Below are 14361 nucleotides of genomic sequence, written 5' to 3'. Positions count from 1 at the left end.
TATTTAATTTCCTGCTAAAAATATTAAACTCTTCTGGACGACTTACATGTAAGTCGTCTGTTTTAATTTCTTCACCAGACGACTGAAATGTAAGTCGTCCGAGTAAATTATTCAACAGATGACTAAAATATACGTCGTCCGAGTAAATTATTCAACAGACGACTAAAATATACGTCGTCCGAGTAAATTATTCAACAGACGACTAAAATATACGTCGTCCGAGTAAATTATTCAACAGACGACTAAAATATACGTCGTCCGAGTAAATTATTCAACAGACGACTAAAATATACGTCGTCCGAGTAAATTATTCAACAGACGACTAAAATATACGTCGTCCGAGTAAATTATTCAACAGACGACTAAAATATACGTCGTCCGAGTAAATTATTCAACAGACGACTAAAATATACGTCGTCCGAGTAAATTATTCAACAGACGACTGAAATATAAGTCATACACACCTTAAACATAACCCCTAAACTTAATTATCTAATTAAAGACTTCATAAAATCAAATCAAACTTGAAAAGTGTTTACTATACACATAAATAAACACATATAGGTGAAAACTAATTTTTGAAAAAAACATTTTAGTTTTCCAAAATCTAACCCTAACAATACATACAATACTACAACATATGTTTGCCAAACTCCTAAACCAAAGTATTTCACGATTCACTACTTCCACTCATTTATCTTCAAAACAAATCAATTCTATCATATCTTAATTTATATCACTTAAAAACTGTTTATTATTACTTGATTTTTATTTTTCACGCATCAAAATATTTTTTTACAAGATTTATAAATTATTTTTAAAATAAACTGGTACCAGACGACTTACACTTCAGTCGTCCAGACGACTTCCAACATCTCAGACGACTCAGACGATTTACTAGGGCTATATTCGTAAAAATGGCTTCTGTTTTTTTTTTGTCACAAGGGGCTGAGCTGTAATTTCACTAGGCTTTTAGGTTAATTTTGTATTTGATTCAAGTTTGGTTATATGTTTGAGGTTAAAATCAAGTTGTGGGTTAGTTTTGGCAAAAACTCCACTTAATTAAATGTAAATTAATCGTACAGTTTTTAGTGAACAACAACCTAATCATAGCACACCATTTTTAGTTCAACTGGAAGACAAAACAATACTCAAAATGACTAATGAAAATTATGGAAACAATTAAAAATTTGACTAAAAAATATAAAAAAATTGGGTTTCAACTTTTTCTAAAACTTTGGGTTACCATTACCTAACTAAAAGTTAAAGAATACAGTTTTGTAGTCAACAACAACCTAATGATAGCACACAATTTCTAGTAGAACTGGAAGACGACCAGAAGATACTCAAAATGACCGACTAATCAAAAAGTATAGAAACAGCGAAGAATTAAATTAACTTAAAAACATTTTTGCCCATGAAGAAGGAATTGACTTCAATAATAGGGTTTAAAAACTCCAATAAAAAGTTTGGGGTGTTATCACTTCAAATGTGACAAATTATAAGGGTTCGTTGTGCAATTTACAGATCCTTCTGTAAACGCTCTTATTAAAACCCCCTCTGCTCGCATCTTCTCACTTGATATCTCCCATCACCCGATTATCTTCCTCTTCTCTCGTCTTCTTCGTGGTGGTGACTCAGTCCGATCGAGTTGACTCGCTCCCTCTCTCTCTCTCTCTCTTGTTTTTGATAAGAAGCTAGCTATGGAGGAGGAGATAGATCGTTCCCGCGCTTTCGCCAAGGACGTTAAGCGTATCGTTGTCAAGGTTCCAACTCTTTTGATCATTTTACTTCTGGGGAAATGTTAAAAAGACATTTACAAATTTGTTCCCTTTTTAATATAAAAATTGAAACTTTTTTTCCCTAAATTTGATTCCTTTTTTATCCCAAATTTGATTCCTTTGATTGTTGACAGGTTGGGACAGCAGTTGTTACAGGGAAAGGTGGAAGATTGGCTCTTGGCCGCTTAGGTGCTATCTGTGAGCAGGTTTGAATTTAACATCAACATACCTTCCTTCTTGATTAAAGCTCTGTTCTTGATGGACTTTTTGTGTATGCAATGGCAGCTTGCTGAATTGAACTCGGATGGTTTTGAGGTCATTTTGGTGTCTTCTGGTGCGGTTGGTCTTGGTCGTCAAAGGCTTAGATACAGACAACTAGTCAACAGCAGGTTTTTTTGTGATGGAAACATATCTCAAGTTTGCTTCATGTGCGTTGTGTGTCTCAGGGGCATTTGAGGATATAACGTTATGCCCTTTGTTACTTATTCTTCAGCTTTGCAGACCTTCAGAAGCCACAAACTGAACTTGATGGGAAGGCTTGTGCTGGTGTTGGACAGAGCAGTCTCATGGCTTACTATGAGACTATGTTTGACCAGGTAGGTGATCCCACTTTCCTCTTCTTTTTTTTTCCTTTTATTATTAGTAGTCTCATTTCAAGTACTTATGTGTCCTTTTTTAATTTGGTAGATGGATGTGACGGTGGCTCAAATGCTGGTGACTGATAGCAGTTTCAGAGATAAGGATTTCAGGAAGCAGCTTAGTGAGACGGTCAAAGCGATGCTGAAAATGAGAGTTATTCCAGTTTTCAACGAGAACGATGCTATAAGCACTCGGAAAGCCCCTTACAAGGTTTGTTTGTTGATTGCCTTTATTTTCGTGTCGCTTTCGTAGATTCTTATTAGCTTTATTACCTATGCAGGATTCTACTGGTATATTTTGGGATAATGACAGCTTAGCTGCTCTACTGGCGCTGGAGCTTAAAGCTGATCTTTTGATTCTTCTAAGTGATGTTGAGGGTCTTTATACTGGTCCTCCAAGCGATCCTAAGTCAAAGTTAATCCACACGTACGTTAAAGAAAAGCACCAGGAAGAGATTACCTTTGGCGAAAAGTCCAGATTAGGACGAGGTGGTATGACTGCAAAAGTTAAAGCTGCTGTTAATGCAGCTTATGGTGGCATTCCTGTTATCATAACCAGGTAAAAAGGCCCTTCTCTGAATATCAGAATCTTCTAGAAGGTGATCAAGAAGCTGACTCTTTTTAGTTGCTATTTTATGTCTTTGAAGTGGGTATGCAGCTGAGAATATAGCTAAAGTTCTTAAAGGACTGCGTGTTGGTACCCTTTTCCACCAAGATGCACATCTGTGGGCTCGAGTCGTAGATACTACTTCTCGTGACATGGCAGTTGCTGCAAGGGAAAGTTCTAGAAAGCTTCAGGTAGTGTTAGGGCTTTTGATGCATTGTTATATCAGAGATTGTTTCTCGTTTTTGCAAGTGTACTTAAACTTGTCTGCAATTTGCTTACAGGCTTTGTCTTCTGAAGATAGGAAAAACATTCTACTCGATATAGCCACAGCCCTTGAAGAAAATGAGAAAATAATCAAAGCTGAGAATGATTTAGATGTTGCTGCAGCACAAGAAGCTGGATATGAAGAGTCTTTGGTAGCTCGCTTAGTTATGAAGCCTGGGAAGGTAACACATTATTCACTGTGTGATTAAATCTATTCACCTATTATTTTTGTCTTCCTGTGGTCTTTTAATTTCTACTTTTACATTATTTGTTTTTGTGCTTGATAGATCTCAAGCCTTGCAGCTTCTATTCGCCAGCTAGCTGAAATGGAAGATCCAATTGGCCGTGTTTTAAAGAAAACTGAGGTAATCCGAGTACAATACTTATTCAAACTAGGATTCAAATTTGCCTAATTTATATATTCTTGATGATTAATTTCTTGTGTAACAGGTTGCAGATGGTCTTATTTTGGAGAAGACATCATCACCATTAGGTGTTCTTCTGATTGTTTTTGAATCCCGTCCTGATGCACTTGTTCAGGTATGTCACTAGTCATTGTCCTTTTATGCTCTTAAATGTAAATTCTGATTGCTAAACACCATGTGCTCTATCAATGAACCAAACAGATAGCTTCACTTGCAATCAGGAGTGGAAATGGTCTTCTGCTGAAGGGTGGAAAAGAGGCTCGTCGATCAAATGCTATCTTACACAAGGTTACATCGATCTCCATTGTTGTCATCATCATCTTGGTTCCCAAAATATGTTTGGCTAATTTTGTGAAAAAATCATGGAAAAACTATAGGTGATCACCGATGCAATTCCGAAGACTGTTGGAGGTAAACTCATAGGACTTGTGACTTCGAGAGATGAGATTCCTGATTTGCTCAAGGTATGTAGATATGTGAATGTCAAGTCACAAGAAGTGATTAGCTCTTTTTTTTTTACTTCAACTGAAACCCACCGTTTTACGTTTCTGCTACAGCTTGATGATGTTATTGATCTTGTGATCCCAAGAGGCAGCAACAAGCTTGTTTCTCAGATAAAAAACTCAACGAAAATCCCAGTGTTAGGGCATGCTGGTACGTTTCACTTCCATTAAGTTCATAGATTGGCCCTAGAGAGATTACAACTTACATTTTCGGTGTTTCCAGATGGTATCTGTCATGTGTATGTTGACAAGTCTTGTAAAGTGGACATGGCAAAGCGTGTAGTTTCAGATGCAAAGTTAGACTATCCAGCAGCCTGTAACGCTATGGTTAGAGACTATTAAGTTCATATAGTGACTTTGTTTTCGGTTCACTTAGTAAGCCTTGTCTCACTTCATCTTCTCTGTTAATCTTTTCCTAACAGGAAACCCTTCTTGTACATAAGGATCTAGAGCAGAATGGTGTGCTAAACGAGCTCATATATGCCCTGCAAGCCAATGGTAAGAATTGTAGTTTGTGAATATATCATAGTATGGATGTGTTTGATATAAGATATTTCATATCCATTAAAGTGTTTTTTTTTTCATTGTTCATAATCATGAAATATGTGTAGTTTCATACCATGAATATAAAACAAGATTTAGTTTGTTGACTGGCTTCATTAGAGACATTTGTTTTTAACTTTAAAGTGTGCGCATCAAACTGGCAGGTGTCACTTTGTATGGTGGGCCAAAAGCAAGTGGTAAACTGAACATTCCGGAAGCAAAATCATTTCATCACGAGTACAGTTCCAAGGCCTGCACCGTTGAAATTGTAGAAGACGTACATGGTGCTATAGATCATATTCACCAACATGGGAGGTAAAATTATTATTTGCTGAATCCAAACTTATAACATTCAGAAACTCTTCAAAGGGCCTACCTCTCTGTACTCTGTATTCTTTGCATGTGCTGTAAAAATAAGTGTGGTCACTTACTTTTTTTCGTCTTGTCTTGTCTTGTTTTGTGAAAGCAGTGCACACACTGATTGCATAGTGACAGAAGATAGTGAAGTGGCAGAGATCTTCCTCCGCCAAGTGGACAGGTGATAATAGCAAACGTACCCTTTTTTTTTTTTTAATAATAGCACACGTAGGTGAGCATTTTGTGGTGTTGAATTCTACAGTCCATAGAATGTTCAAGGTTGAATGTATTGGAAACTAAACTCTTTAACATTTTGACGACAGTGCTGCTGTGATCCATAATGCAAGCACAAGATTCTGTGATGGTTTTCGATTTGGACTTGGTGCTGAGGTACGACAGAGAGACATTTATGAAGAGAAAAGTGTCATTGAATGAATGAATTGGCTAATGTGGAGCTTGTTCTTATGTATAGGTGGGAATAAGCACAAGTAGGATCCATGCCCGTGGTCCAGTTGGAGTAGAAGGATTATTGACAACGAGATGGTACTATTCAATTTCTTTTGCCCTTCCTCTGTTCTTTGGTTTGTTAAAATATATGTGAGGTTTTGAATTGGCTGTAAATTGTAATGGTGAATGGCAGGATAATGAGAGGAAAAGGACAAGTGGTGGATGGAGACAATGGAGTCGCTTACACTCATAAGGATCTTCCTGTCTTAGAAAGGACAAAGGCAGTGGAGAACGGGCATTAGTTCTCTGCTAATGTCATATTTATATTTTACTCTTTCTTATGATTTAAGTTTTTTTTTTTTCCGTTTACTAGGATATAGTGTTGTGGATTTGCAATAAGTGGTCTTTTGATAATAGTAAAGTGTGGATCTCTTCATGTCAAAAAGAAACTCGTTATAAGCCAATGTAACCTTTCTATTTCTCTCATTCTCTATGCAAAAGATGTTAACTTAAAACAATGAAAACTACTCTTCTTTTAGTGTCTTCCATCTTCATTCATTCTAAAAGCAGTTTGAGGTGAAAATTTCAGCTTTACTGAAAATCATTCCCATCATATGCCAACTGCTTTTCTGAAGAACTCTCTGGATGATCTTATTTTTAACTTTTTATAACATTATGTTTCGTTCATTAATTTGTGGCTTTAAATTGATGTACATTTCTTTTAACTTAAAGACTGTATATATTAAAATAAAGAGACTCAAAATGTTATTTTAAATCTTGGTTTACAATTGGAAGCATATGTTCTATGTGACACGGATCAACAAGACAACCATAATGAAGACACAGATCATGGCCAAGATCAATAGCCACTGGAAGCAACTCGTCTTTGAACTCTCTGAATATATCTTTGACGCCCTTACATTTGCGTGTCCCGTGCTCGCTAAGCTCTGCTCAATGGCCTCCTCCGTAGAGTCGAGTATCTTTTTATTTGATGAATCCCACAACAACAAAACAAAGAAAACAAGTTAAGAACAGTGAAGCCATGAAAACCAATATATGACAGAACCAACATAGATTCTTCTCTTATCTCCCATTGTCGATGACAATAGCAGTAACAAGGGAAGGGTTAAAAAAAAGGTTAGCATCTAACCTTCTCAGTATTTTCCACAGATTGGCTTATCATCAGACTACGCTCCTTGAGTTGTCTCGCAAGTCCCACCATTTCATCGGTGAGATCCTCCTGAAGCTTTCTGTCATTTAAATCGAAACATTCAGCCTAAGTTAAAGAGAATACAAGTTTTATTCATTGCTATTAGAGTTTTGTTTTTTAATTATACGCAGATGATTTGATCAGTTCCCTAGGTTTTTCTCAGTGAGTTGTAAGAAAGTACCTGTGTTTATCAATGTGTTCTTTAGCTGCAGTGTCTAGTTTTACTGCCTTTGACGGACCAGCATCAACATTTTGCTCCTTGGAGCTTGTAGACCTGTATAAGGAAGCTTGTAAGAACAAAAGAAGTACAAGTAGAGAAGCATGGCAATCAAGTGATTCAAACTTACACAATTCTTCTTCTCAGCTGTGGAGAAGTGGGGCTTCGAGGCTCGTCTTCTATTTTAGGAGAGCTTCCGCTGGTAGAAGAATCCTTTGGAAAAGTTTCATCAGATATCTCTGTTTCAGGCTGTAAATTTGGGGGAAAAAGTTGAATAACATGGCATTAGTTACACAAGTAAAGCTTCGAAATCGTCTAACTATACCGGAGTAAGATGACAGAACAGGTTAAAATGTGGATTCCTGAAACTAAAAGCATGGGAAAGGGAGTAAGAAAAGAAAGAAAGTCCAAACAGAATTCATCAGAGGAAATGCATCTAGTGAAGAGCTAATAAGGGAAGAAAACAGGAAGGAATCTAGGCGAGGACTATTACATATGAAGAGAAAAAAAGAAGAGTCTCAAACTAGTTTCAGGTGAAATTACCACTTGAGCAGCTATCTTAGAAGCAACAGCTTCAATCTTCTCATAGTACTCGTTCACCTTAGCCTTTGTAACTCTGGAAAAGCGAAGAGAGGATAAGCGCATGCATCCTCGTAATGTAAAAAAACAAACTCAAGAAACCAAACCCCATCATCCTCCATATCAATTGAGCATATTTCATATATATATATATAAAAAAAAAAAAAAAAGCTTTAGGCTTTAGCCAATAAACATGTACTTGGAAACTCTTATAAACCAACAAAGCAATTCAATTCGGAATCTAAAACCCTTGAGATCATAGAAAGAGATATATATATATATATCTTTGTCTTCTTCTTAACAACATTCTAATTGCAAGAAATCTTTTGAACAAAAAGGAAAAAAAACAATCTTGTGAAAGAATAATTACCTGGGAAGACCATCAGGGGTCTTCTCTTCAGAGAGTTGTTCCAATTGCTCCCTCAGAGTAGCTACATACTACACATTACATCAACATCATCAAAAAAAAAAGACTTGAAGATCGAAAAGAGGAGAGAGACGAACATGCATAAGCTTTGACTGATTTTGCTGGTTCGGTGCAGCGGAAAGCAATCTCCGCAGATTGATCTCTGTTTTGCTCATTCCCATCATCAGAATGACACCTGCACAACATTCGCTCAGATCCAACCAAATCAATCCAAAAAGTCTCGAATCGAATCGAGTGATCTGACTTCACGAAATCTCAAAAGGATGAGCTCTCAGACCTTTTTGTTCAGAAGATCGGAGAAGAAAGGATTTTATGAATGTTTGTTTGTTTCGTCAAAACACAACACCAATGAACTCGAACTCGATCGAGTAAAACGTCGTCTCTAAACACATATATTCCGGTCAACCCAATCGACTAAACCAAAAACAACAAGATGTCGTATAGGAAGATTGAAAACCCAAAAAAAAATTAAAAAAAAGATTGCTGGCGGGCTAATGACATTTTCACCATCCTTAATGGGCCAAGCCCATAATGATTGATTGTTTTGCCTAGGGGTGTTCAATCCGGATAACGGTTCGGTTTAGGTTCGGTTTTTTTCGGTTTTCGGTATTTCGGTTAGTAAAATATAACTACCATTCTAAATCCATATTTACTTCGGTTCGGTTCGGTTTATATACCGTCGGTTTTCGGTTTATTCGGTTTTATACCAAAAAACATAATTATTTAGTTTGAGATCATATAAAATAAATTTTAGAGTCATATTGTCAACACATTCATTTATTAAAAATATATTACATGTTCAAATAAATGAACAAAAACGTAAAAATGCTTCTACCATCAAATAAAATCATCAAATCTATAATTAAAATCAGAGCTTGAAATTTTGAAAATAAAAATATGAAACAAAACAGAAACATGAAAGAAAAGTTTTTCCACTCTTCCATATTTAGTGTTCATTAAAGTCATGTTTTTTCGATTGAACACGAAACTCTGTTTGTTTATAGATAAGAAAAAAGTTGTAATTTTTCATTAATTATTGTCCATCAAATTTATAATCTTCATATTAATTTAGTGAAGACTAAAATAAAGCAAAAAGATCAATTAGAAAAAAAGATGTCTGAATTGCGATGTATTGTTATTTAATTATAGTTCAATTGTTTTACGAATGGTTCTTTATTACTATAACATTATGGTAATAGTTATTAACACAAATTTAACTTATGTAACAAATAGATTTTCATGTATTGTTATAAAATAGATACATATTTACATGTTTCTACTTTTAATCGGTTTTGTTCGGTTTATTCGGTTTAATCGGTTATATACCAAACCATATCAAAATCCTACGGTTTTTATAAAATTATATCCATTCGGTTTATATGGTATATACCAAAACCAAACCATATTGTCTATTTCGGTTCGGTTCGGTTCGGTACGGTTCGGTTTTACCATATTGAACAGCCCTAGTTTTGCCCGATGTCAGACAAGGCGCTTGAGCAGAGTGTGATGTCTAAGATTTAGGCATATGCATATATAAACTCAGAACCACCAACTGAACCAAAACTAAACTGAAAAAAAAACTAAACTAAACTCGAAACCGAATCGATGTTTCAAAATAACCGAGCTGTTCCTATATTTTTGGATCCGAAAAACTGAAATTGAATAAAAAATCGAATCGGTACTCACGTATCTGAAATACATAATGTAGTTCTAAATTATTTTTTCTAAAATACTAATTATAAACCAAATTACCCAAATATTTTTTTTTATCTGAAATATTTAAAGTATTCAAATTATCTAAAAGAACCGAATTATCCAAATAGTTTTTATTCGAAATGCTTAAATTTATTCGAATTACCCGATATTTAATCTAAATTGTTTAAACTAAGCGAAAAATAAAACCAAACTGAAACCAAAAACTTATCGAATATTAATCAATTCCTATAATTGTTACTCGAAGCAAAATTCATAAATAATCTGTTTTTTTGGTTATTTTCTATATCTCTGTAAGCAAAAAAAAAACAAAAACAAATACCCGGACCGAAGCCAAACCTATTTGAATTGATTGGCGGAGGCAGAGAGAGACTCGGTTAACTTGTACGTATTTACTTATAGTGTCTAGTTTTGTTACATTTGAGTAAATTTGTTGTTTAATTATTAGCTTAAGTTACATTCTCCCAATTCAAGCACAAAATCATTTTATCAGGAACCAATTTTTCTCTGAGTGGATTGGAGGTGAAAAAGCTTTATTTATTAGCACAAGTTTAAAAGTTAAAACAAAGAAACTTCACCTGAAAACTAAACAAATGTTTGAAAAGTTAAGCTAATCAGAAGAAACACATCATTGCATTGTATATAATATGCTGCTCGTGTATGTACAAATACTGTCTATGGAACTCAGAACTTTGCTCTAAAACCCTAACAAAATTGGCGTGTGCTTGTGTTTTTGTTGTGTGTTACACATTCAGAGAGAGGACTGGCCAAGAAGCAGAGTATGCCACCAACCACACGCAATGTTTTTGGGGACGCAATCTTTTATTCTAACCTCTGAAGGTGCATTCCTATCAATCACATCTCCTAGTCCCAACTGTTTCAGACACAACAGAACACTCTGTTTCAATAAGTAACACACGTATAGAAATTTAACAAAAACAACAGTTTGCTTTTTTTTACCTGACCATACTTGTTCCATCCCCAGCAAAATACTTTCCCTTCATCTGCAACCAAACAAAAACGCAGAGCAGTTCTTAGTGCTAAGATGAACGTCTTTCTCCTAAAAGGTTTATTAACTTGGTTATCATAAATGAGTACCTGCGGTTACAGCGGTGTGACGAGCGCCGCATGAGACGGTTTTGACGTTCACGTTTTCCAGATTTGGAGCCTCCAATAATTTAGGAAGAGTCTGAAACAACAAACGGCTTTCAAGTTTAATGGAAGGCTTCTTCACACAATCAATCAAAGCTAGCGTTGCTTTACTAGAGCTGAGGGAAACAATGTAGTTGAAGATTATGATACCTCAGCTTGATCACAACCAGTACCTAACTGGCCAAATTGGTTTCCACCAAATGAATACACATCACCATCAGATGAAACGCAGACTGTGTGCCATAGACCTGCGGCTACTCCTTCTATCCGGATTCCCAACAAAGATGATACGCATGTAGGACTTAGTTCATCATCTGTGCTCCCTTGACCACACTTCACAGAGCAAAAAGTACGAAGAAGAATATTTAGTTAATTCCACAGGCACATATAGCAAAACAAAGTGCAGAACTTAGCTGCAGAAGTCAAGCAAGAGAGATTGTCGGGTTATCGTTCGCAGCCTTATCATCAATGCAGAGTGGAATTTTTCTAACTAAATGAATTATCAAACACAAATCTAGTACGAGTCAACGTTTTCATCGTTTTATATCTTTCTTGACTAGTTCAGCACAACGATGATTAGCTTTCCTTAACTTATTGTTGCCAAAGCATAAAAGCACATACAGAGCTTAAAGCAAGAATCTCAAACTTATTCAAAATTTTAAGCATAATATAAATATGTTCAGTACAGAAAGCCAAGGATCTGTCGGTGGTCACCTGTCCATAAAGCCCCCAACCAAAGGTAAGGAGCGCTCCAGTATCTGTCCACAAAAGATTAGTTACAACTCATTCATTTTTAAGGCAATATAATTATTCTTCTCCTGGAAAAAAAACCTCAAATATTTTCCAGGTCTAAGGGCCCGAAGTGAGCCTTTACTAAGGATAGTGAAGAAAGGAGATCAAATTTCAAAATCCTGGTTACAGATTCATTTAAGGTTGACGCGTATTGTTTTCAGTGATGGAGTAAACACTTATATTCATTTATCATATACCTATCTAGTCAGAAAGCAATATAGTGAGAAGAATACCTGTGATCACAGCACTGTGTCGCCCTCCACATGCAATTTTCTTTACGTAACTTCCAAGAACACGGCCGCATTGTACTTCTGAACTCATAGATGAGCTGACTTGTCCATAAGAAGAAGGCTCAATGCACGGAATAGGATGAGGAGAGGAGACTAATCGTACACGGGAGCCCGATCCAAGCTGTCCTTCTCCTCCATAACCCCAACCCCACACCTGTCCAATATCTGGACTTCACAGAAAAATTAGGATACATCCGAGTGTTTATCATAGCATACCAGAAGCTCTTACAGCTTACTGTAAATACAGTAACCAACTGGCATGAGAAGCTAGAAAATTTCACCTGATAATGCTAACGTATGACGTCCACCAGCAGCAACACTGACAATCCGAACTCCTGGAGCCAACGATACAAGACAAGGCAATGCCGAGAGGTCGTTGTTCTCGGACTGCGATGAGTTTTCAGCAGCTTGCTTTCCCGGTGAAATCCTCCTTTTCTTTGTGCGTTCCGGTCTACCTCTAACCTCAGTTTGAGAAGACGTTCCACCGCTAGCTTTTCTTCCTTGAGAACTAGGGCTCACTATAAAAAGAAGCACCATCCTTCAAATCTAGAGCTTTCACAATGAAAAGAAAAACAGGCAATGTAGATTATTCACCTTGCTCTGCAGAGAAGGCGATGTTCATTTCACAGGAATCTCCTTCTACCTGTCCAAACACTCTCCCTGTGGGTATACATTCCTTCCATCCCCATGTATAAACTTCATGGCTCTCTATATCCAATCCAAAGCAAACAATTATTACACAAATGTGGTCAAACTAACTAAACATCAAGAAAGTCACCTGTTACCGCCACACAGTGAGCCCATCCAGCTTCAGCTTTCTCTACACAAACCGCAGGAGGCAGAGGAAAAGGCTCCGGAGTCTCCTATAAAAGAGGGAACAATCAATTTCAAACACAATGATAAGAAGAAATGTTTTTTTTTTCTTTTTTTGAATACCAGGAGGTTCGGGGCCGAAGCCCTAATCCCCCAGGCCCAATAGCACATCATGTAATATTAGTTTCGTCGTCCCAGTTTAGTGAAGCTTGCTCACCCCGTGCTTCCCTGATGTGACATAGCTTTGACCTAGATCATCAGTCGAGCCCCACGTAATAAGCTTCCCTGACTCTGATCAACACAAACCAAACAAAAACAACTCAAAGTAATCAAATACACAAAAACCTATGATTCTCGATTGAACTATTCTACAGTGAGCTGAGTGAGAGCACACAGTTTCAGAATTTACGAATCCTGGATAGACTGAGAGCGAACCTGAGGTAGCCATTGCGAAGCCGCATCCTCCGCCGGAGACGTCTTTCCAGGAGCTTTCGACAGCCGGCGGAATCTTCACCACGGCCGGTGACAGCAGAGGCGAGCGCTGCGGCGAGGCTCCGGGGAGGTAACCCCACATATACACCATTTTCCGACTCACTAGCTCCTCGTCTTCCTCCGCTGCGGCGGCGCTAGGTCCGGTCTCCGATTTTCCGTCGCCGTTCATTTCGGTTTGAGGAAGAAAGGAATTGGAAAATAATTAAAGGAGTTTTCAGAGAGGTTGACGTGTATATGTATAGACGGGAGAAGCTGATGGGCCTTTTTATTTTAAAGTAAACCTTTATAATTTGAGAATATTCTGATTTAGCCCCTATATTTCTTTTGTTCAAATAATGACCCCTCCGTCAGTAAAGAAAAATAGATTTTGAAGATCAATGACACCTACACATGTGATCGAAGAGGGTTTGATTAACTTTCATGACTTTTTTCATATATTAAACTGTCTTTAATAGTTACTCACTATGCTTAAATGTGTTTCATTTAGCATTAACATACACTAGGTTGCTGCTTTGATATTATATTATTAAGTTGATATTGTTTAGTCAGTTTGGGATTAGTTCCAAGTATTTTACAAAGCTGTACATTAACAGACGATTTGGCTACCACTAACATTAGTCGGAAGATATTTATATTTGAATTAGACAGTGTGGTATCTAATTTGTTCGGTAGCATTAAGTGTATTTTTTCTGACGGTGACCCGATCAGTCGATAGGACATGTAAGAAACATAAAAATTGATCCCAAAAATACTCATGTCATAACTTGTAACTTCATAAGCATATACATTTGGCAAAAATTAGTTCACGGTCAAGATAAATATGTATTGTAAACTACAATTTAAGTTTAACATCAAAAAAATAATAAGATTGAGGGTTTACGCATAATTATAATGATCATAAGATAAGGTATGATGGTTACTTTTGTTCTTAAGTAACGATTAAAATGAAAGGGAAGATATGTCTATCTTGTTCATGATGGTTACTTTTGTTCATGAGTAACAATTAAAATGAAAGGTAAGATTTACCAAAAAAGACTTGTCTATCTTGATTACTTTTAATGCAATTATCACAGAGTTGCTGGGTTTTGATAGAGAAACATATGGAATATCT

General features: G+C 36.5%; 3 protein-coding genes across 4 annotated transcripts; 1 reads left to right on the top strand and 2 right to left on the bottom strand.

Moving 5' to 3' along the window:
* The first annotated feature begins 1567 nt into the window (after window positions 1–1567).
* On the top strand, window positions 1568–6051 carry LOC106312526 (delta-1-pyrroline-5-carboxylate synthase B). The gene is made up of 20 exons (XM_013750087.1): window positions 1568–1766; window positions 1916–1987; window positions 2067–2170; window positions 2275–2377; window positions 2469–2630; window positions 2701–2978; window positions 3067–3217; window positions 3308–3472; window positions 3578–3655; window positions 3741–3830; window positions 3917–4003; window positions 4093–4179; window positions 4273–4369; window positions 4442–4545; window positions 4641–4716; window positions 4926–5076; window positions 5231–5299; window positions 5442–5508; window positions 5591–5661; window positions 5759–6051. Exons 1-20 carry the CDS (start codon window positions 1704–1706, stop codon window positions 5865–5867), a joined length of 2184 nt encoding a protein of 727 aa, XP_013605541.1. The 5' UTR covers window positions 1568–1703; the 3' UTR covers window positions 5868–6051.
* A 256-nt stretch (window positions 6052–6307) lies between these two features.
* Window positions 6308–8392, bottom strand: LOC106310352. 2 transcript variants are annotated; one of them, XM_013747578.1, is made up of 8 exons: window positions 8276–8392; window positions 8076–8173; window positions 7942–8009; window positions 7536–7608; window positions 7123–7241; window positions 6957–7049; window positions 6716–6815; window positions 6308–6545 (listed from the first exon to the last, which is right to left on the bottom strand). In XM_013747578.1, the coding sequence occupies exons 2-8, from the start codon at window positions 8160–8162 to the stop codon at window positions 6369–6371; spliced, it is 717 nt and encodes a 238-aa protein (XP_013603032.1). In that variant the 5' UTR covers window positions 8163–8173; window positions 8276–8392; the 3' UTR covers window positions 6308–6368. The 2 variants fall into 2 exon arrangements, with proteins under 2 accessions (XP_013603032.1, XP_013603033.1); XM_013747579.1 differs by having other exon boundaries at window positions 8076–8175; window positions 8279–8392.
* Window positions 8393–10325: 1933 nt separating this feature from the next.
* Window positions 10326–13465, bottom strand: LOC106308325 (ultraviolet-B receptor UVR8). Its single transcript, XM_013745485.1, has 11 exons — window positions 13194–13465; window positions 12976–13049; window positions 12724–12808; window positions 12540–12653; window positions 12227–12463; window positions 11889–12110; window positions 11578–11621; window positions 11014–11196; window positions 10810–10900; window positions 10672–10715; window positions 10326–10585 (listed from the first exon to the last, which is right to left on the bottom strand). Exons 1-11 carry the CDS (start codon window positions 13417–13419, stop codon window positions 10463–10465), a joined length of 1443 nt encoding a protein of 480 aa, XP_013600939.1. The 5' UTR covers window positions 13420–13465; the 3' UTR covers window positions 10326–10462.
* Window positions 13466–14361: the final 896 nt, after the last annotated feature.

This window comes from Brassica oleracea, chromosome C8 (assembly GCF_000695525.1).
Source record: "Brassica oleracea var. oleracea cultivar TO1000 chromosome C8, BOL, whole genome shotgun sequence".
Lineage (NCBI taxonomy): Eukaryota > Viridiplantae > Streptophyta > Magnoliopsida > Brassicales > Brassicaceae > Brassica > Brassica oleracea.
This window is presented reverse-complemented; position numbering and strand designations above follow the sequence as displayed.

Excerpts from the sequence above, each read along its gene's own strand:
- LOC106312526 (XM_013750087.1), top strand. The coding sequence starts at position 1,704 with ATGGAGGAGGAGATAGATCGTTCCCGCGCTTTCGCCAAGGACGTTAAG. Across the intron at positions 2,171-2,274 it reads AGACAACTAGTCAACAGCAG|CTTTGCAGACCTTCAGAAGC; the intron begins GTTTTTTTGTGA and ends CTTATTCTTCAG. Across the intron at positions 4,717-4,925 it reads ATATGCCCTGCAAGCCAATG|GTGTCACTTTGTATGGTGGG; the intron begins GTAAGAATTGTA and ends TCAAACTGGCAG.
- LOC106310352 (XM_013747578.1), bottom strand. The coding sequence starts at position 8,162 with ATGATGGGAATGAGCAAAACAGAGATCAATCTGCGGAGATTGCTTTCC. Across the intron at positions 7,609-7,941 it reads ACCCCTGATGGTCTTCCCAG|AGTTACAAAGGCTAAGGTGA; the intron begins GTAATTATTCTT and ends TCGCTTTTCCAG. Across the intron at positions 7,050-7,122 it reads CAGCTGAGAAGAAGAATTGT|GTCTACAAGCTCCAAGGAGC; the intron begins GTAAGTTTGAAT and ends TTCCTTATACAG.
- LOC106308325 (XM_013745485.1), bottom strand. The coding sequence starts at position 13,419 with ATGAACGGCGACGGAAAATCGGAGACCGGACCTAGCGCCGCCGCAGCG. Across the intron at positions 12,809-12,975 it reads TCACATCAGGGAAGCACGGG|GAGACTCCGGAGCCTTTTCC; the intron begins GTGAGCAAGCTT and ends CCTCTTTTATAG. Across the intron at positions 10,586-10,671 it reads GATGGAACAAGTATGGTCAG|TTGGGACTAGGAGATGTGAT; the intron begins GTAAAAAAAAGC and ends TGTCTGAAACAG.